Source organism: Vipera berus (genome assembly GCF_964194415.1).
Source record: "Vipera berus genome assembly, chromosome: 3".
NCBI lineage: Eukaryota > Metazoa > Chordata > Lepidosauria > Squamata > Viperidae > Vipera > Vipera berus.
In genome coordinates this window covers 136,285,457-136,308,043 of record NC_138204.1, presented here as the reverse complement: position 1 = coordinate 136,308,043, position 22,587 = coordinate 136,285,457, and the positions used below count along the sequence as shown (strand labels likewise).

General features: G+C 38.8%; 1 protein-coding gene across 1 annotated transcript in view; it reads left to right on the top strand.

Moving 5' to 3' along the window:
* The window catches only part of CDH10 (cadherin 10), a gene marked incomplete at its 5' end in the record, with an annotated part of 107,045 nt that extends 84,659 nt beyond the window's left edge, over positions 1-22,386 (top strand). Inside the window, 6 exons of the mRNA XM_081323256.1 lie at positions 2,406-2,659; positions 6,717-6,853; positions 8,219-8,340; positions 12,447-12,555; positions 17,092-17,343; positions 21,263-22,386. Of these exons, the coding sequence (XP_081179382.1) occupies positions 2,406-2,659; positions 6,717-6,853; positions 8,219-8,340; positions 12,447-12,555; positions 17,092-17,343; positions 21,263-21,756 (1,368 nt within the window). The 3' untranslated portion in view covers positions 21,757-22,386. The remainder of the gene's footprint in view (positions 1-2,405; positions 2,660-6,716; positions 6,854-8,218; positions 8,341-12,446; positions 12,556-17,091; positions 17,344-21,262) is intronic.
* Between the last annotated feature and the right edge of the window lie 201 nt (positions 22,387-22,587).

Here is a 22,587-nt window from a genome sequence, read left to right as displayed (position 1 = left end):
TTGGCAATATTATGAATAAAAAAGCAACAACTAAACCTTTTTTTCTAATGCTAGTTATATTTCAGATGTCAGTGTCTGTTCTTTTTTTTTGCAAGAGCTTCAGGTGTGAGTGTATCAAGTGAGGGTCTGTGATGGTTCTTGTGATGGGACAGGTGTGAGTCATCATTGAGTCTTGTGATGGGTCTTGTAATGGGGAGGTTACATCAAGTCAGGGTCATTGAGAGGTGAACTGCTGATGGGAGGGGGAGCTTGCATGGGTTGGTTAAGGGTCGGTGCTGTCTGGTTGGCTGTGTGGTTGATTTGGATTGTGAGGAGTTTGTAGGCTGGTTTACGTCAATGTGTCTGTTGATGGAATTGTTTGTGGACTGTCAGGCTTCGATGAACTCATGAGCATGGCAGGTGGTAGTGTGGCTGATGTTTTTTGTATTGGTCCATTCGAATTGGTGCTGTTTGGTGTCAGTGTGGGTAGAGATCAAGGATTTGGGATTGTGGCATTTGACTTCCAACCAGTGTTTGTGAATCCTAATTTTTAATTGAGGTGATGTTTGTCCCACATAAATTGGTTGCAATGGTTACAGTTGATTTTGTAGGTCAAATTGTTTCTTTCCTCCTTCTATATCTTGTCTTTGGTTCTGGATAATTCCTGATGGCTGTGGGTTTGTGGGCTATTGCTATTCCTAGGGGTTGGAGAATTCTGACTGTCATTTCTGACACCCCTCTTGTGTAGGGTAGGGTTAGTTTTACGTGGTGGTTGGCTATGTGGTGTGGTGTCGGAATATGTGGTTGCTTAGATAACAGGATCTCTGCCATAAAAGACTTTCTTTGAATGACACCTGGAAGCTTCTTAGCAATCAATGCAGCCCACGTAGCACCAGGGAATAGTGTGAAATTTTGTGCCAGCTGTAGCTTGTGGATGATCTTCAAGGGCAGCCTCATGCAGAAGCATTGCAGCAGTCCATTCATGAGGTAGCCATGGCATGAATGATCATAAGAAGGAATCCAACATTTTCTAAACATTTATCCATTCCCATCACAGATTGATCCCTACAAAGGTATAATAAATAAAATGTGGCTTTGAAACTCCCTATCCAAAATACATTGATGCCGGTATGCTTTTACTTTGGCAGTGATGTATTGACCAAATTGCAGTGATGAAGAAGTCATCAAAAGCTGTTCAGAAGAACTTGGTCTTTGCATTTTCTATAAAGTCTTCAGAGAAGGACATTAAATTAATTACAGACATCGGAATCTTAGCTTAGTAGGCTTATGTAACATCAAATGCAAAATATTTAGGAAAATCATCTGGCTTCTTAAAGGACATGTGCCTGATGCTTGTTCAAAGCCAAGCAATTACAGACATATTTCAAACAGGTCAACTGGAATTATATTGGATGACTTTTCTAATCAGATGTCTTCTTTGATGGCTTCCCTTCAATGCCTGGAATTCACATTATTGCTCTGCAGTGTGTATAACCCTATGCAATTCTAAAACCTCAATTTATTTGAGATATATTAATTACAATTCAGGATAAAAATCAACTGGAAAATTACATTAAAATGCCAAGGAAGAGAGTCTTAAGATAATATGGGAAAGGAATATTTATTTCCAATATAATGACTTCTGAGTAAATGAGAAGATTTAAGCACAGTGTTACTTCTTGTGTGTATTTTATTTATGTTTAAATTAATTCAAAGGTATTCACCAAAGAGATTCTGGGTCCATTTTTTAACTATATTTTCTCATAGCTTTTTTCACTCCTTTAAAGTTACAAAGAAATCATAACATAGATTTTTTTCCCTGTAATACACAGTATATGCAAACACACAAACATGTCCATATACACATGTAGACTATCATACAGCATATAAATTTTAACTCCAAGCTTTATTATCTCTTCATTTTTAAAAAGTGATAAATTGGGCATATGTATTTTATATTAAAAAAAACTATTACAAAATTCATTGTATATTAAATCTGTTAAATAAGGTATCTGTCACCTAAAGTCAATCTGAATTTTGTCTTTTTTAAAGGCACATTCATTGTACTTTGGAGAATGAAATCAGTTTTGGTACAATTGGTTCACCTGCTTTTCTGCAAATTCATTATTCAATCCTATCATGAGAAAAGTTGCATTGGCTCCATTATTAAAAGTACTGGTTTACATCATAGACTGCATAATATAACTTGGAATATAAAATTTTGACTTGATAAAATAGCATAATAAAAAAACATAAATAGTTTCTGTTTTAACTACAGGACCCAGCACACAACTGACCTTTCATGAAATGGAAACAGTGCTTGATATACTTTTCACGCTTTTTTAAACCATGTGTCATTTTGATATCTGAGATTCTTCTGTGTCATTGTGTTAATAACTGTATTTATTTATTTACTTTTAATACAGCCATTGGACTATGAGAATCGAAGGCTATATACTTTGAAAGTAGAGGCAGAGAATTTGTACGTTGACCCACGCTTTTATTACCTTGGACCTTTTAAAGATACAACTACTGTAAAAATATCTGTGGAAGATGTGGATGAACCTCCCATATTTAGCAGATCTTCATATCTTTTTGAAATACATGAAGATATTGAGGTGGGCACCATCATAGGCACGGTCATGGCACGAGATCCAGATTCTGCTGCAGGCCCAATAAGGTAAATGCCAGAATCCAAAACATTACAGTTTATAGGAAGATGAATTCTTTGTATCACTACTTAAGTTCATACTTTTGTTGTGAGTGATAAAATGTACAGAAAACAATGAGAAAATGGAGCATCAGATCACTATTTAATTTGAGACATGTGAGATAATCTTGTGCAGGCATATTGCAGCCTTAGCCAAATAAGTGGTCTCCAGACAATACTGTCAGTATTGGATAATGGGGAAAAAGTAATAATTTTGTTCCATTTGAAGTTCTAAGATCTGTTGTCCCATGATAACTGCAAAATATCAGTTTGAGAAAGGCTGATATATAGAGCATAACCTAATGCCCAATAGTGCAGCCTGCTTGCTTTTAATAGAGGTTCATTAATAGAACTGAAACAGGCATTACTAAATGGAAGGAAATTGCCAGAAATTCACATTTGAAATATACCCTTTAATTTTAATGTGAAACTTGCCATTGTCTACCTGAAGTTTAATTGATCTGCATCTCAATTGGCCAATATCAAATATGAAAGTTCCTAGGTTATTGGCAAATAGTATCATTGTCTGAAATCTCATGCTAAATATTACATTTTATATAGTAGTACCTGATATTTAAATATAATCAATAATTAAATATAATTTTCCAATACTAAAATATAAAAAAGACAGTTATTTCATTTGTTATATCAAATATTACAGCTCTACTATTAAATTTAAATATAAAATCCTCAATGAATAGTCACATAATAATTTCACATCAGCTCCATGGCTTGAATTTCTTCAAAGCATGTTTGTTTTCTTCTTTGTTTTTCCCTAACAAGAAATGATGAGATTATTTATTACTATCTTACTTGACAATATAGTAAAACTTCAGTTTAACTGATCATTTCTGGAGAAAAGGTATCCATAAAACTAGAATGCCCATATCTACATAATTGACTTAATTTATGTCAAGTGCACAATTATAATCACATTAGTAAATTTTACCAATTGTCTAGAGAGAGGGTTTAGAATTAATGGACTTGTCCATTATTTTCAAGGGTGAAGTATGACATAAATGTTTATGCAAAGTCTTTAAATAGAGTTCCTTTAAATCAGAGATTAATTGACATATAATCCAACAACTGTGACTTAATAATGAAAGCTGATTGGCTTTGCCCAAACTTGAGTTCTCTGAAGAGTTTCTTTTGCTTGCATAATGTCAACATCTGTGTAGACATTTTGGATAGTTGTAGAATAATAAAGGTAGTTCAGCATCAGTTAAGGAAATACATGAATAAATGGAAAAAAAAACCTGGACAAATCGTTACATGCAAACCTGGAAAAGACTGAGCTTGTGTCATTCAAATGGCAGCTTAAAACAGAGGATAAACACATGTCATTAAACTAAAATACTAAGTCAAGAGCTACTCATAAATTCATGCTAGTGTAGTACTTTTATTAATTTGGAAGCCCCTAATATAAATGTCCCCATTCCCTATGAAGATGTCTTTTCATAATCTAAAGATCCAAACAGCCATTATTGGAGATGGGCAAAATAACTGTCCATATAGTTTGTGTAGATCTTCTATTGAAAAAGGGAGATTAAATAAAAATAAGCAACATAGTTTAAGATCAATATGTTTAGATATTTCTACATACTTCATAATTGCCAGAGATTTAAACATTTATTTTGTCATGAAATATATCAAAACATTGTTTATTTATTTATTTGATTTATATACCGCCCTTCTCCCGAAGGACTCAGGGCGGTGTACAGGGCAATAAAAATAAGAATACAGGATACAAGATTTAAAGTTAAATGATTGTACCCAATATAGTAAGTTAGTTAAAAACAATGTTAAAACCCCAAACCCATCAGACCAGGCCGGCTTGTTCGAATAGATAAGTTTTTAGATCACGCCGGAAGGAGCGAAGGTTGGGGGCCATCCGTAGTTCAGCCAGTAAGCGGTTCCAAAGGACTGGTGCGCCCACCGAGAACGCTCTCACCCTGGGGGTCACCAGTCGACATTCTCTGACCGGTGGTACCCTGAGGAGGCCCTCTCTGTGGGAGCGTACAGGACGGAGGGAAGTTGACGCTGGCAGTAGGTGCTCCCGTAGGTAATCCGGACTCATGCCATGCTTTATATGTCATCACCAGCACCTTGAATCTCACCCGGAAGGCAACTGGAAGCCAATGCAGCTCACGGAGCAGAGGTGTAACATGGGAGTATCGGGAGACCCCCAAAAGAACTCGCGCGGCTGCATTCTGTACCAGCTGAAGCTTCTGAGTGGTCCTCAAGGGCAGCCCCATGTAGAGAGCATTGCAGTAGTCTAAACGAGAGGTCACAAGTGCATGAGTGACTGTACGCAAGGCATCCAGGTCCAGATAGGGTCGCAACTGGCGCACCAGACGAACCTGGGCGAAGGCCCCTCTAGTCACAGCTCTTATATGATCTTCTAAGGAGAGCTGTGAATCTAAGAGGACACCCAAATTGTGAGCCTTATCTACGGGGGGTAGTAACTCACCCCCAATAGTAAGAGATGGAATAATCTGAATTTCCTGAGATGCCAGTATGTACAGCCACTCAGTCTTAGTTCCAGTGCATTTTTCTGTGTAGTCTCAGAGAAGAACTATGGTAAGATTTAAACTTTTACAAAATACTCTGTAGGTGAATAATGAACTAGAAATAGTGATCATACTGAAAGGCAAAGCTCCCTATGCATTTTAGGCAATTTGCAGTAATAATAGGTGTATTTCAGAGTAAGAGCCATAGGGTTTCATTAGATCTTTCCAATTATTATATTTTTAACCAACAGAGGTAATAGGGCTAATAAAGGTAAATTACTGTATTTATCAGAGGGAAGCAAAAGTTGCTATTTGCCAATTAAAGTACAATAAGTGATTATTATGGTTCCTGCCAAAACTGTCTTTTTAGTGAATAGAAGAGCACTTGATGCAACAAAACCGTTCTTTTAAAAAGGAGGGATTAAATATAAGCTCTATGGAACAGTGATTATATATATTTAGGTTAGCACCATGTATTTTTTCAACATTAGCAAATCATGTAGAAATTACCTTTTTATGATATACTTCACTGCTACCTTGTGTTTCACAGTTAAGAAGCATTGTAAAGGCTGACTGCATGATATGAACATTCTCTATGTTTTACTGGAAATGTTTTAAAGAAATCTATAAAAGAGAAAGTTCTCAGTAGAAAAAGCACATGGACCTTTTCAGGTCATACAGAATCAAACTTTAAATTTTTGCTCCATCTGCCAGCATCACGGATGCTTTACTGTATTGCATCCAGCTCTGAATTCCCTTGACAGTACTGTCTATGAAAGGGATAATTGGAAAATCCATAATATTGTGACCCTCTGTTGAATGCCACTAATTATGAGGGAACATCAGTAAGATTTTTGGTGGGGTACAACCTTGTCCTTGCTGTCACATCTAGTTCCAACCAGATGCAGCTTAAGCTTTATGGATACAAACATCTTTATATTCAGTCTGATTGACCAAACTGTCAGTTCTAAATATGTTTAAGTCTAGAAATGCCAGTTATCTCTGATTAATTTTTATTGTCACAAACTGTAATATTGTCGCTGTTCTAATTATTGCATCTTGAGCAAAACAACTTCATGATCTCAGTATTTGACAGGAAGGCAACATATAGGGCAGGGGTGTCAAACAGCCGGCCCGTGGGCCAGACGCATGATGTGGAATCCGCGCCCACCCCATTGCCCGCAATGGCAAAACTGTCCCGATACGTTACGCGACATCATGTGACGTCGCAAGTTTGACATGTCTGATATAGGGGGTCGAGATCATCAAGATGATCAACATTGTGCCATGATGCAAGCATATTGAATATCTATGCGTGGTTGCCACTCATATAAAGGGTATTATTTTGAGATTTGTATCTCAATACTGTCTCTCTCTCGCTGGTTTTAATGCTTTTTAAAAGCTGCTGACAACTATGTTACTACTCTCAATTAGAATAACTTGTAGTCACAAAGGTTATATGTGGTATATATGTACTTCTCAACATAAAACTCATTTTTCTTCCTACCAATCATTAGGTTTTCTTTGGATCGTCACACTGATCTTGATAGAATTTTCAGCATACATTCAGGAAATGGATCTATCTATACTTCTAAGATGCTTGACCGAGAAATATCACAGTGGCACAACCTTAGTGTAATAGCATCAGAAATCAGTAAGTTCATTATTATTGGTGTATATATTTTATTTATTGGGTCTAGAGAAAACTATCTTAGCTGGGTAATACTGTTTTGTTGTGCTCCAGCAAAAGGTATGTGTGACAGTTTTTTCCTTTTGGTACTCTCCATGGGGTTTTCATGGCAAAGATACTGGAGTGGGTTGCCATTTCCTTCTCCAGTGGATCTCGTTTTGTCAGAACTCTCTGCTATGTCCTGTCCGTCTTGGGCATAGCTCATAGCTTCATTGAATTACACAAGCCCCTTTGCCACGACAAGGCAGTAATCCATGAAGGGGGCAGCCTTACCTAATTCAGCACAATTCAAATATGTGAATTGTGAATTCAGTTCACATTTCCCTGGATACCCATGTAGCCATGATGTCATACAAAAACAAGAAAAGCTACTAGAAAACAATTTTTCTTTGCTTTTGGAAATGTTAACTTCTGAATCATCTCCATTCATATTCCTATAACGGCTTGGCTACAATTTATTTTAGGGAGGGATTTTATTCAGCACTATAGTAGAAAGGAGAATTTCATTGCACTGATGAGTCTATATTGTTTCATTATCAAAATGGCTATTTTGTGGGCTGTGAAATCATTAGCAATTTTACCCTATTTAAGGCTGTCTTGATATGTGATATCAAAGGTTGGTGATGCAGAGAGGAAATTGGAAACTAGCAAGTTTGGATAGGCTGAAAAGGGATATAAAACAAGAATATAGTTGTGTTCTTATCCAATTGCCCTTTACTTTATTGGAGTTAATAAAAATAATACCCTAATCAGATATATCTTGGAATAACTTATAATAATGTCAGTCTAAGACTAAGAATTCTGTGGCATCAAATATAGTTTTCCTTGAAACCAGAAGAAGCAAATTGTCCTTTATGCTGCTTCCTATCTTTCAAAAGTCTCAAAAGAAACTGTTTACGCTTGTATGTTTGACACAAAACAGGGGGCATAAGATGCTTCCTGCTCTGTTTTAAACTGCTAGAAACTTTAAAATAATAGATTTAAAATTTTGGCTCTGTCCATTCAGCTGAGATTGATATCACTATTTTCAGCCACATTTTCTTTGGCCCTGAGTTGAAAAAAAAATGTAATCTCTGGTCAGTAAACTGTTATTCACCGCTTTACATTTGTTATTTACCGTACTTGAAAGGACATGGAGAATTAGCAGTGACTTTGGTGCCTTCTCTCTGTAACAGAACACAAACTGGGTGCAAAGACATTGTCAGAAATGTGTTTAGGTTGAAAATGTGCTTATCTTTTAAAGAAATATGCAGTGTATTTGTGGATATCCTGGTTTAGGACTGTGAATCCATTTTTAAACAAAATTGCCTATTTCCCCTGCTTTCACAGACAATCCGAAAGAGACGACCCGTGTTTCTGTGTACGTACGAATATTGGACGTGAATGACAATGCACCACAATTTGCTGTATTTTATGACACTTTTGTGTGTGAAAATGCAAGAGCAGGCCAAGTAAGTCAATTATGAACACAGGTCACACTTTCAAGTTTTGTTATAGGAATAGGGAAAATAAAAGTTTTATATAACAGTACTTTTGAAAATATAATGGAAAAATGGTTTTCAATATGTCAGAATCCAGTTTTGTAGAGTTGTGCTTTCTAGCAATGCCAACATTACCTTTTTGTATGCCCACGAAACACTGTGTTCTTCCAACTTCATTTTTTCCCCCTCAAATCCTCCCATGTTTTTGTTTAGCCCTTTTCTCAGAAATACGATAATATTTTATGGTACTTTTGTGGAAGAAAAGTATGCTATAAGCAATTACTTGTAATCAAGTGTGTGTCTGTGACTGTGTGTATACTTTTCTTTCATTATGTAGCTCAGTTCTTTCAGTTGATATGGATCAAAACATCACTGACAGCATTTCCATCTACAAATGCCATTTTTTTATCTCAGTCAGCTTGTTGACAAATGTCACAAAAGAATAAAAAGTTGTTAGTTTTTTTTAAAAAAAAACATGTTTTCCTTTACTACAGAGAGATGTAGAATACAGAATACCTATATAGAAGAAGAGTTTTGATATAATTGAAAAAAGCAAAGCACTGAGCATTAAGGTTCAGTGAAATTCAGAATCCTGTCAGAAATTTCCTTTTTGAGAAGAGAGAAACCAGTTGTTTTAATAGTGAAGATCACCCATTTCCCTTAATTCCAATGTGTGGGCAAAGTTGTGAGAACAAGGATGATTCTGAGTGAACAAATGAGGAGAGGAAAGAAACCAAATAATCACCATCCTACTTTCATTATATTTTTTTCCAGAAAAAAAAATAGTAAGAATCAAAGGCTGAGCTCATTAAGGCTATTTTAGGGAGCCGATTTTGAGACCTCTGCTCCCCCCAAAAAAACAGACCATAAGTAATTACCACTCCAGTTTTACTCTAAGAATGTGGAGTCTGGCTTGTGGAATTGCTCTTGATATTGATAATTGTTAGGGGCGGGTAGAGACTAAAACATATGAAAAACTGTTATAGAAATTGGGTATGTCTAGTCTATTGACACGGTGGCTCCAGTCTAGGGACACGGTGGCTCAGTGGGTTAGGACGCTGAGCTTGTCGATCAGAAGGTTGGCAGTTTGGCGGGTCGAATCCCGAGTGCCGCGTAACAGAGTGAGCGCCTGTTACTCGTCCCAGCTTCTGCCAACCTAGCAGTTCGAAAGCACATAAAACTGCAAGTAGAAAAATAGGGACCACCATGGTGGGAAGGTAACAGCGTTCCGTGCGCCTTTGGCGTCTAGTCATGCCGGCCACATGACCATGGAGATGTCCTTGGACAAGCGCTGGCTCTTCAGCTTTGAAACGGAGATGAGCACCGGCCCCTAGAGTCGGAAACGACTAGCACGCATGTGCGGGGGAACCTTTACCTTTATCTTAGTCTATTGAAAAGAAGGACTAGGGGAGACATGATAGCAGTCTTCCAATATTTGAGGGGCTGTCACAAAGAAGAGGGGCTCAGCTTATTTTCCAAAACACCAGAAGGCAAGATAAGAAAAATTGGATGGAAGCTAATCAAGGAGACAAGCAACCTAAAACTGTGGAGAAATTTCCTAAACCCTAACAATTAACCAGTGGAATGGCTTTCCTTAAGAAGTTGTGGGTACTCCATTACTGGAGGGTTTAAAAAAGAGACTAAATGCAGCCACTTGTCTGGAATGGTACAGGGTCTCCTACTTGAGCAGGGGGTTGGACTAGAAGACCTCCAAGGCTCCTCTGTTATTCTGTTATTATTCTCTGTTTTCATAAAATTAGGAAGCACAATTAGATGTGACAGTTGCTGGGTAAATCTTGGATCAAGAGTGTAGAGAACAAAAGATCAAGGATTGGTTTGGGGCAGAAACCTTTTTTGAAAGTAGACATTGTATAAATATAAACTTTACAGATATTTCCAGAGAAGGTCTGCCTGGAATTACCAGGATCCTTATAAAAGGAACACATTGTAAAGCCACTGCAGTTAGCCAAAGTAAAGAAATCAGATCATTTTTGTGTATGATACCCAGAGCTATGTTAAACAAATAATTTACAATCTTAGATAGAGAAGTGGGTTACTTGCTTGATGAAGTAAAATGCAGTGGCATGTTAAACTAATTTTATAATCTTTTTATGTGACTTTTGCCTGTTTTAACCTGAAATAAAAACATACTTTTTACCTTACTGAATAATTTAAAAATACGTACATTTAACTCTTCAGAGAAAGTTGACAGTGTATATCAAAAACGCATGGATGTGTGCAGCAAATGATGAAATGAATGATTAAAATATATAGAGGCATAGTTTTTATTTTTATTTTTTAAGGGATACAAAAATAGAGACCAATCACTCACAGCCCAATTTTTTTGAAATACTTGCTGCTCAGATATTGTGAGAAAAATGCAAAAGGCAGCATTTCCATTCAAATGCTAATGGTACGTTACAAATTAATAGAAGAAATCATGCTTTTTTTTAAAAAAAAAAGATTTTTAATATCTAAATGTTCGTGGTTTTCAAAGCATTACAAACTACCTGGATTTTGCTATGCAAACAAAAAACCCACAAACCAAATATAGAAACAGAAACAAATTTTATATATCTTTCAGAATACGCCAAAGAGAATAAAATATACCTTAGTACAAGAACAGCAATAAAAACAAATCAAACTACAAGTACATTAGTCGGCATAAGTAACTCCCTTGCATATTGATTTCTTACCTATTGCCTTGTACCTTTGTTTTGCAAAGAGGTAACCCAGGAATGAGAAATAGCTGGGATTTGGAATTATGCCTTGTGACCCAAGGAAATCAGTTATGAGGCAAAGTTTCCTGACAGGACAATTAATCAATGGAACAGCTTGCCTTCAGAGGTAGTGGGTGCTCCATCCCTAGAGTTTTTTAAGAAGAGATTGAACAGCCATTTGTCTGAAACCAGAAAGTTGTAATGTTTTATGTGCAGATTTGTTAAAAGGTGAACGGGGAATCGGGAGGTTTATAATGTTATGCCATAGTTTAATTCACTCGCCATAGTGCCCACTAGCATTGTTGCACCAGGCGTACATGTGTGTATGTGTGTAATTGCCAAGGCCACTACTGCAACCATTTTGTAATTTATCTGAGGTGCCACCACCCAAAGTTCAGAATAATGTCAAATCAGGCCACCAGTAGAACCTTTGGTAGCCATGATGCTCTGTGTATCTCGGGATTTCTTAAGTATCTTGCTTGGGACGAAGGAACCAAAGCAATATGAGTTATATATGGTTAGATCTGCATAAAGTTATTTTGTTGTTCAAACAAAAGAAAAGGAGGAAATGGATGGAATTAAGTTATATTGCACTAAATTAACAATATAGTGTAAAATCATCGTTAAGTTTTTATATAGAACAGATAATTAAACCAGAGGTGGGAAATCCTGAAAAATTATAAGTGTGACTGACTTAAAAAAAAACTGTATTCCATAAATACTACTTTGCTCCTGCCTTTCATCCAGTGCTTTTTTTGTAAAAGAAAAAGGTGCCAGAACTCACACATGTCATACAACCCACCTTGCCTACCCTACAAAGTTCCATCCAAAAAAGGTGCCAGAACTCCGTTCTGGGCGTTCTATGACAAAAAAAGCCCTGCTTTCATCTATTATCAGGTGTGTCAAACTCACAACATCACGTGATGTATCGTGATGTATCGCGAGTTTTTTCCCATTGCTGACAATGGGGTGGGCGCGGTTTCTGCATGACGCATCCGGCCCGCGGGCTAGCAGTTTTACACCCCTGATCTATATGCATTCTAAGGGAAAAGAGAAATTAAAGCATTGTATGCTTATCTCTCCATTTGGATTTAGAATAGGGCCTAATACTGAGATCAGCTGGTTTTAAGGATTAGAAGCCCAGCTGAAAACTGTAGAAAGCCAGGTCTCCTGTTGCCTATCCCAGCTTAAGAAAATCAGCCAATATACCTAATATATAACTGATTTTGTTTGTATTTTGTATTATACCAGTACAGGTGTTTTAGTAATATATTTTGTGACTCCTTTTTATTTTTAAAACAATCAGTCATGTAAGTTTCAAATCTGTACTTTCTTTTTCTTTGTTCTTCCCTGAAGCTAATACAGACCATTAGTGCTATTGATAAAGATGATCCCCTTGGAGGACAAAAGTTTTTCTTCAGTTTAGCTGCTGTTAATCCAAATTTCACCGTCCAAGACAATGAAGGTATAATGCATACAGAACATGGATGATTAATTCTCATACACATTTCTACAGTGTTTCCTTTTATTGTACTTAGCAGTTAAATGTTCTTTGATTCGGGAAATTAGGATAGATTTTTTTAAAAAGAAATCATTGGTAAAGTAAAAAAAAACACAAGATATGATGAAATGCAACAAAGTCTTCATAGACAATCAGAAAACAATAGACAACATAGAAATTAAATTTATTTTATTTATTTATTTATTTGATTTATATACCGCCCTTCTCCTGGAGGACTCAGGGCGGTGTACAGGGCAATAAAATAAGAACATTGCATAATACATTAATAACATAACATAATAACATAATAACATAATACATTAGATAAATAATTTTAAAACCCAAATCCATCAGGCCAGGCCAGCTTGTTCGAATAGATAAGTTTTTAGATCACGCCGGAAGGAGCGGAGGTCGGGGGCCATCCGGAGTTCAGCTGGTAAGCGGTTCCAAAGGATTGGTGCACCCACCGAGAATGCTCTCCCCCTGGGGGTCACCAGCCGACATTCTCTGACCGGTGGTACCCTGAGGAGGCCCTCTCTGTGGGAACGTACAGGACGGAGGGACGTTGACGCCGGCAGTAGGTGCTCCCGTAGGTAATCCGGACCCACGCCATGTAGGGCTTTGTATGTCATCACCAGCACCTTGAATTTCACTCGGAAGGCAACTGGAAGCCAGTGCAGCTCACGGAGCAGGGGTGTAATGTGGGAGTATCGGGAGACTCCCAAAAGAACTCGTGCAGCTGCACTCTGTACCAGCTGAAGCTTCCGAGTGGTTCTCAAGGGCAGCCCCATGTAAAGAGTGTTGCAGTAGTCTAGACGAGAGGTCACAAGTGCATGGGTGACTGTACGTAAGGCATCCAGGTCTAGATAGGGTCGCAACTGGCGTACCAGACGAACCTGGGCGAAGGCCCCTCTAGTCACAGCTCCTATATGATCTTCTAAGGAGAGCTGTGAATCTAAGAGGACACCCAAATGGATAACATTTGAAGAAACTAAACTAAAGAAACACTTTATACCTTTAAAGTGTTAATATATAATTGGTGGAGGCTTGGGAGAGGGCCGCCACCGAGGCACTTGACCGTGTTGTACCCTTGCGACCCCTGACCTGACACAGATCTCGTTGGGCTCCATGGTTTTCTGTGGAGCTACGGGAGATGAAGCGTCGGAGACGGAGTCTGGAGAGCTGTTGGAGATCCAGCCGATCTGAATCTGACCGATTGCGACTAAGATCTTTTATTAGGTCTTATCTTGCGGCGATGAGGACGGCGAAGTCTAATCACTTCGCGGCCCTCATCGCGTCTGCAGATAATCACCCGACCGCCCTGTTTAGGGTAAATCATTCCCTCCTTAATCAGGAGGTGAGGGAGGAGCCCTTACAGGGGCGGGCCGAGGAGTTCAGCCAGCATCTGGCGGACAAAATTGCTCAGATTCGGACCGGGTTGGACGCTGACTGGGCAGAGTCTGACGGGGAGGAATCGAGCGGTCTTGAGAGTAGTATTATCTGGACTGAGTTTGATCCTGTGACTCCCGAGGAGGTGGACAGGATTATGGGGAGGCTGAGCTCTACCACCTGTTTATTGGACCCGTGCCCCTCCTGGCTGGTTTATTCAGCTCGGGAGGAGACACGAGGCTGGTTCCAGGCAGTGATATCTGCCTCTTTGAGTGAGGGTGTCTTTCCTGCCGCCTTGAAGGAGGCGGTGGTGAGACCCCTTCTCAAGAGGCCTGCCCTGGACCCGGCTGTTTTAAATAACTACCGTCCGGTCTCCAACCTTTGCTTTTTGGCGAAGGTTGTTGAGAGTGTGGTGGCGCATCAGCTTCCTCTGTTCCTGGAGGAAACTGATTAACTTGACCTGTACCAATCGGGTTTCGGGCCCGGGTACAGCATGGAGACGGCATTGGTCGCGCTGATGAATGATCTCTAGCGGGCTCGGGACAGGGGTTGCTCCTCTGTCCTAGTCCTTTTAGATCTCTCAGCGGCTTTTGATACCATCGACCATGGTATCCTGCTGCGACGTCTCAGGGGGTTGGGAGTGGGGGGCACTGTTTTATGGTGGTTCTCCTACCTCCTGGGCCGTTCGCAGTCGGTGTTGATGGGAGGGCAGAGGTCCACCCCGAGGACTCTCGTTTGTGGAGTTCCTCAGGGGTCGGTCCTCTCTCCCCTCCTGTTCAACATCTATATGAAGCCGCTGAGTGAGATCATTCGTGGCTTCGGGGTGGGGTATCATCAGTACGCTGATGATACCCAACTTTTTCTTTCCACCCCGAACCAACTCAGTGGTGCCCTCGACGTGATGTCCCGTTGCCTGGAGGCGGTTCGGGTCTGGATGGGGAGAAACAGGCTCCGACTCAATCCTGCCAAGACTGAGTGGCTGTGCATACCGGCATCTCGGGAAAACCAGTTTTGTCCATCGTTAACTATGGGGGGTGAGGTGTTACCCCCCGTTGATAGGGCTCACAACTTGGGTGTCCTCCTGGATTCACGGCTCAGTTTAGAAGATCATATAGGAGCCGTGACCAGGGGGGCTTTTGCCCAGGTTTGCCTGGTGCGCCAGTTGCGAACCTATCTGGACCGAGATGCCCTATGCACAGTCACTCATGCGCTCGTGACCTCCCGTTTAGACTACTGCAACGCTCTCTACATGGGGCTGCCCTTGAGGACCACTCGGAGGCTTCAACTGGTGCAGAATGCGGCCGCGCGAGTTGTGATGGGGGCTTCCCGATACTCCCATGTAACACCTCTACTCTGCAAGCTGCATTGGCTTCCAGTTGCCCTTCGGGTGAGATTCAAGGTGCTGGTGATGACCTATAAAGCCCTTAATGGCTTGGGTCCGGGTTATCTGAGGGAACACCTGCTGCCGGCATCAAGCTCCCTTCGTCCCGTGCGCTCCTACAGGGAGGGCCTTTTCAGGATACCGCTGGTTAAGGAGTGCCGGCGGGTTATTCCTAGGGGAAGAGCGTTCTCTGTGGGCGCGCCTGCCCTCTGGAATGATTTACCCGTGGAACTCAGGACCGCCCCCGATCTGCGTTCATTTCGCCGGGACCTGAAAACCTGGTTTTTCGATCTATCAGGCCTGGACTGAAGGGGTTTTAGCTTTTTAAATATTGTTTTAATTGGGCTTAATTAATTTAATGTATTTTAATTTTATATTATCTTTTATATTGTATTTTATGCTGCCCTGTAAACCGCTCTGAGTCCTTCGGGAATAGGGCGGTATAGAAATTTAATTAAATAAATAAATAAATAAACAATACCTTTGACATATTAAATCTAGCTGAATTGACCATCTGTTGTGCCATCTTCTCAGTTTGGTACAATATGTTATTTCAATACAGTAATATTTATATAATAAATTCTTAATTTGTTATTATTTAGGTTCTTAATTGGATATAACTAAGAAAAAAGTGGATATTCTACCAGTAGTAATTACAAATATGTATATTCATGTTAAAAGCATATAATTATTTGACTTTTTCTTCAAAATTAAATATAACTTTGGAAATGAAATAAAAAATGAAGGGAATATAGCAGAGTATTTGATTTCTATTTTTTGCTCTTAAGCTGTTGTATTATTTATTACTTGGGTGTATCATTATGAATATGTGTTTTTATACATGTTGATAAAGGAAGAATTGGCAAACAAAGCAAGTTTAGCAAGTTTGAAATAACAAAAAAGTGAAATAAAAAGGACAGATATGAGAGCGGGGGAGGGGTGATGATGATCATGATGATGATTTGATAAACCTTTTCAATCACTGAGTGGTGACCACTTAACGTTTTGGAATGTTTTTCAGAATTTCCAGATACCTGCTTATTTTTCAGTCAAAAGCTTGTTTTGTTTTTTGTTGTTGTTTCATTTTTTTAGAAATAAGCTACTTAGACTTACTAGATCTGTAGGGTGGAAAAGTAACAGATTATAACTGCTTTCCATGCAGAAGGCCCCAAATTCAAATGCTTTTGTACAAAGAAGTTCTACTTAATCAGCATATGACAATTGAGGGTTTAAATATGTATTTCAGACCAGGACCTGGTGTGTCTGTTACATTGCAAATTTTAAAGAAATTAGAGATCCAGCTTACCTGCATTGGTCCAGGAAATTGCACTATAGACTCTGAAAGTTCAATTACTGAAGTGTTTTGCTTTTTAGTATGCTGCCTTCTATCATGTTACATTTTAATTTAATTCTCAAACAAAAGTTGCAAATGTTTGCATTTATCACTCAGAAACCAAGCATATACATTTAGTGAAAGGGGGGAAAAAGAACACCTTTAAAGGAGAAAGATAGTATTGTTATTTAGTGCCATATGAAGAAAAAATGAATTTATTACTAAAGTTGGTTTCAACATGTAGAAAATGTCAGTGAGGCTATAAGTGTGGCTATGGATAAAAAGGCACCTTGTATAAGTTGCTTCTTAGGATCAAAGTCTGGTATAGTACTATGGATTACATTCCTTGATGGGAATGGTATGTAATGTATGTCTTGTTTGTGACTTCCTGGTTCAGATAACACAGCCCGGATTTTGACAAGAAGGAATGGCTTTAGCCGACATGAAAAAAGCACATACCTCCTCCCAGTGGTGATATCAGATAATGACTACCCCATCCAGAGTAGCACAGGCACACTGACAATCCGGGTGTGTGCTTGTGACACTCGGGGAAACATGCAGTCCTGCAACGCTGAAGCTTTGCTCCTCCCAGCGGGCCTTAGTACAGGCGCACTCATTGCCATTCTGCTCTGTATCATTATTCTCCTGGGTAAGTTTTGAGAGAATAAGTCACACGTGCTAAATGTAATACTACTAAATGCTAGGTACTACCAAGCTGAATTGGGTACAACGTTTTTTGACGCTCCTTGCAACCAGTCAGAAATCAAGCCCTTTGTGGCTACTGTAATTTGAGAGTCAACTTTGGTGCCTTGGTGGAGCAGTGGGCTAATGCCTCCTTAAGTAACACCAGCTGCCTGCAATTAGTGCAGGTTCGCATCCCACCAGGCTCAAGGTTGACTCAGCCTTCCATCCTTCCCAGGTAGGTAAAATGAGGACCCAATTGTTGGGGGCAATTAAGCTGACTTTGTAATAATGCCGCTTGGGGTGTGTGTGAAAGCCTTAATAAGCAGGCATATACATAGAATGAAGGCTACAGCTAAGTTTGTAAGCCACCCTGAGTCTTCGGAGAAGGGCGGGATATAAATGGAATTAAAATAAAAAAATAAAATAAAACCTTGGATTATAAAGCAGGTGGAGAACAAGTCATACGAAGGCAAGCAGCGTAAACCCAGTTCAGATTGCAAAATACTGCATTAAAATCCATTGCAAAATGGGACAGCACATTAGATTTGAAGGACAGAACAGAAGAGTCTCGTCCAAAATGTTTCCTTGGAACAATGTTGAGTTGGCTGCATTGTTATGGAACAAAATTATGAACAGCTTGAGTGTTTTGCCTTTCATTAAAACAAAACTTGAAACATTTTCAATGTTCTTTAGATAGGAAATATTTAAAATTCATATGAGCCCTTTGCTCCCTTTTACAGCCCCCCCCCCAAAGTAACAGACATGGCCATATACACTGGCTGCCACTTTTCATCAAAACTGCAGGAAACTATTAAAGAAAACTCCCTTTCAGTTAAGACCAAGGAAGCAGGGGGTTAGACTACAAGACCTTCAAGGTCCCTTCCAAATCTTTTATTCTGATGGGAAGTTTAGAATATGCACAGTCCCAAATATTTCGGCGATTACCATCTCATGCCAGAATGTAGACCTGACGGCTGGTTACTACTGCAGATAGCATCTCCACCTAGTTTTCCCTTCTGGTTGCCCCCAAACTTCCTCTCCTCTGAAGGTTTATTTTGTGTGCCCATTACAGCTGTGCACTTAAAGTCACACTTGCCTTGTGTTCCAATAAGCTGTGTTCAGCATATCAGGTAGCATCTCCCCATAACTAGGTCCTCCATTCCTTTTAGTGCACAATGACAAAAAAGTAAAAAGTTACATCCAAATTACTGAAATGAAGTAGATGTATGTTTTGGTATCTGGTGCTCACAGATATTGCAGTATTTTTCCAGCATGGGTGATACAGAGATAGTACCAACTACCTTCTGAAAGTAGCCAAAAATTGCCCTAACACTAACCTTAACTAAATAACAGTATCAGAACCTTGAAATTGAAGAACTGCTTGTCCAAAGCCATCATTTTCATAGTAGCTCGTGTGAACCTGATCGCTTTGAAGTACCCTTTATGGCTGCTTCATTCAATGTAATGGTATTTTGCTCTGTTTAAGACCAGATACCTTATCTCTAATCTACAGATTGTTGCCACAGTGGAAAAGATAACTGTTTGGATGTCTAAGGAGATCTTTTTAAGCATCCTAGAGACCAAAAGATGTTTATTGTATTCATCCTGCTGGCCCATTTCTTTTTTCCTAACAAATAGAAAAGACAAACATTTATACTGGCCCAAGCAGGAAAATTCAAAAGACAATGCTCGTTAAGGACATCTTAACACAGTCTTCTTTCATAACTTGAGGAAAACACCCCAAACACTCAAAACAAACATTCAAAAATAGAGAACACTCAAGTCATTTTGCACATTCCTAGTTATATTCTTTGTAACTCAAAGTGTGTATATTTCTATCAGCTACCCGACAATTCAGAGCCCTTCTTGAGTGTTATTTAAGCCACTTATGGCCTCAGGATTTCAGTCCGACCATATCCAGACTGAACACTAATACACACACTAACAATGTCTTCCTTAAAACGTAAACCCTCATACACTGAAAGTCCACACATATAACTTGTCAAGTCAGCTCTATTAAAATTTCCATGATGAATTAGACAGTTCTTTCTAAGATGTTAAAGTTCTCACTTGATGAATTTAGTACCTCATTTTTTTTAGAAACTAATGTGTAAAATGTGAATAGTTTTGTAAAACTTTCATATTAAATGTGTGAATCAACATTTTCTTGTTAAGATTAAGCTGAGATAATAAGAAGAGTGGGGTTTTCCACCTATAATGAATTTCTTTTATTGGCATCTATTTTTTTTAAGCCTTAGGTCTCAATTCATTACTCCCAAGTGCTTTCCAAGATATTCTCAATCTAATTTAATTGAAAGCAATTAGTTTTCAACATATATACATTATGTAATATATAGTTTAAAAGGGTAGATAACTATGACTATGCATGTTAAAGAAGCATTAAAAAATCCATTAGTATATATTGACTCCAAATACATAGTTTTGTTAGCAGTTCTTTCCTCAAAAGAAATCGCTCTCTCTTCAACTTATAAGTCTGAATGAAACTGTATAGGAAAACAGATCAGATCAGATCAAAAGCTTGACATAATATGTTTTGCAAAACAAGAAAGCATTAGCACCGTGTTCTATTACACTTTATTAAAAATAAGTATTTTTGGATGACTTCTTTTAATATTTGTGTAGAATGCCCTGCTGTGGTATAGAATAGAGACACATAAAAAATAAAGGACTTGTATAAATATACAAGAGAGAGAAAACTGCAGGTCTTAATGAAATGTTCCTCCCTTTTTTCAATATGGTATATTTATAGTAGCTTAAAAACAGGAAAAATTGGGGAGGGGGTTATTCAGGTTTCAATTTGTTCATAATTGATTGCTTTTATGGATTTTTGTGTTTTTAAAAAGCAAAATTCATTAAGTTGATGGTTGATAGATTAATCAGCAGCTGTTTGGCAATGAATCTGTCCTTCCATATTCAGGTGCAATAATATATAATTATTGCTTGAAACAAGGATAGAAGATGACAATTAACTTCTTATTCTTTTTCTGCGTTTCTATAGCAGCCTCCTCAATCTAGTGCCCTCCAGTTATATTGGAATCACAACTCCCTAAATTATCAACTCTACAAAACAAAATGCTAAAGCAAAGCAGAAATGTTGGACTGCTTCATCAGAGATATTTACACTTCATCCTTGGTTCATTCCACAAATCAAGAATCAGAATCATTAGGTTTACCCAAAAAATATATAGCAAAACATTCTTATATTAAACCTTTCAGACAGGGAGACCACAGGCAAACAGGCCACAACTGAAAACATATACAAAGTTAGTAAAATAACAATGCACTTAATAACCAAGTTGTAAGGAGGCAGGGGCTCAGTGGCTTAATGATGTTGGAGTTGGTCTCTGCTCTAGCAGTTTTAGTTTTGGCACTACAGAGCGGGGTGTAATCTTATCACTTGCCTCAGCTTCTTCCAGCCTAGTAGTACAAAAGCATGTTCTATGTGAGTAGATAATAGGTACCACTTCAGTCAGGAGGTGAGCTGATGCTCCATATAGACAGTCAGATTCCTGCTGGCTCTGAACCGTCCCAGTTCTGATGCCCATTTCCAAGGTGGCTCTGGAGGAGGGAGGAGAGCCTTGGATGACATTACAGGAAGAGGCATTCTTCCTCTCTGGTGCAAAGCTTGTGGCACATCATAGAAAGCGCACAAGCGTGTACCTGACAGAGATGGTAAACAGGCAGCCAAACTACTACTCTGCAATTGCATTGTATTCTCCTGGCTAATGTAACAATGCCATACGCTAATAATGATGACAGTAAACTTGCTGTATACTTGTATACAGTTGTATACTTGCGTTCATAAAGAAAAGCATTATAAAATGTGAGCTTTAGTTAATTCATGTTTTTTTCTTTCTTCCAAGTTATAGTGGTGTTGTTTGCTGCTCTAAAGAGGCAGCGCAAGAAAGAGCCTCTGATCCTGTCTAAAGAAGACATCAGAGACAATATCGTGAGCTATAACGATGAAGGGGGTGGAGAGGAAGACACCCAGGCTTTTGATATAGGCACTTTGAGAAACCCTGCAGCTATTGAAGATAAGAAACTCCGCCGAGATATTATCCCAGAAACATTATTTATACCACGGAGGACTCCTTCTGCTCCAGATAACACAGATGTCCGCGATTTCATTAACCAAAGGTTGAAGGAGCATGATCATGACCCCTCTGCTCCACCATATGACTCCCTGGCGACTTATGCCTATGAAGGAAATGATTCTATAGCTGAATCCTTGAGTTCATTAGAGTCTGGCATTACTGAGGGAGACCAAAACTATGATTACCTCAAGGAATGGGGCCCTCGGTTTAATAAGCTTGCTGAGATGTATGGTGGAGGCGAAAGTGATAAAGACACTTCCTAACCTACAGTAGGATATATAGTTCAATTGAGAGGAAGTAACTTTACAGATACCTTTTCCACGTGACAATATTTGATGTTCAGGAGCATTCTCCTACCACTCGGCACAATGTTTCTTTTTCTTCTTTTTTTCTTTCCTTTGGTTTTGAATTGCTCATTAATGTCCTTTATTCTTTCTTGTAAAATGTCACATGGAATATAGTCAGCATTTTAGTTCACCCTGTTCTGAAAGCCAAAGCGATTGAAATTTGGTGTCATCCATTTTATTAAATAGAGGATGCACTGTTTGAGCCGGTATATAATCTCTCAAACAGTCATATACAGTATATGAGCGTTGCTTCGTTTAAGTACATATCCTCCACTTGTGAGGGCGGCTTTGAAAAAGACCCCAGACAGTGATCTACAAAAGGATCATGCATACACATTCTACATGCACATCCACATTTTCAGAAACTATGCACAGAAGACCCCCCCATAAACCTTATTAAGCATTTTCATTCAGAGAGTGTGCTCCCACCCAAATCTATACATATAATGAACAAACTAGTTATATGGGGTTTTTTGTTTCTTTTTTTTTTTTTAAGAAAAATAGCTCCTCTGGAAAACAATTTGGTGGTGTATACCCTGAGAGTTTTTGATATACACGTTTGGATTTCATTTAGAACAACGGTTATAACTAGGGGGATTTTTGCTTGTGCAGCTTCCGAAAAATGAACTGGGGAAAAAAAAGTGAAATGGTATGCACAGAATGTCTGTGCATTTCCTTTTGGATCATAACCCAAAAGAAATAGGAAGAAAACAATTGCCCCTATTTCTGTACATTTTTTTTAAAAAA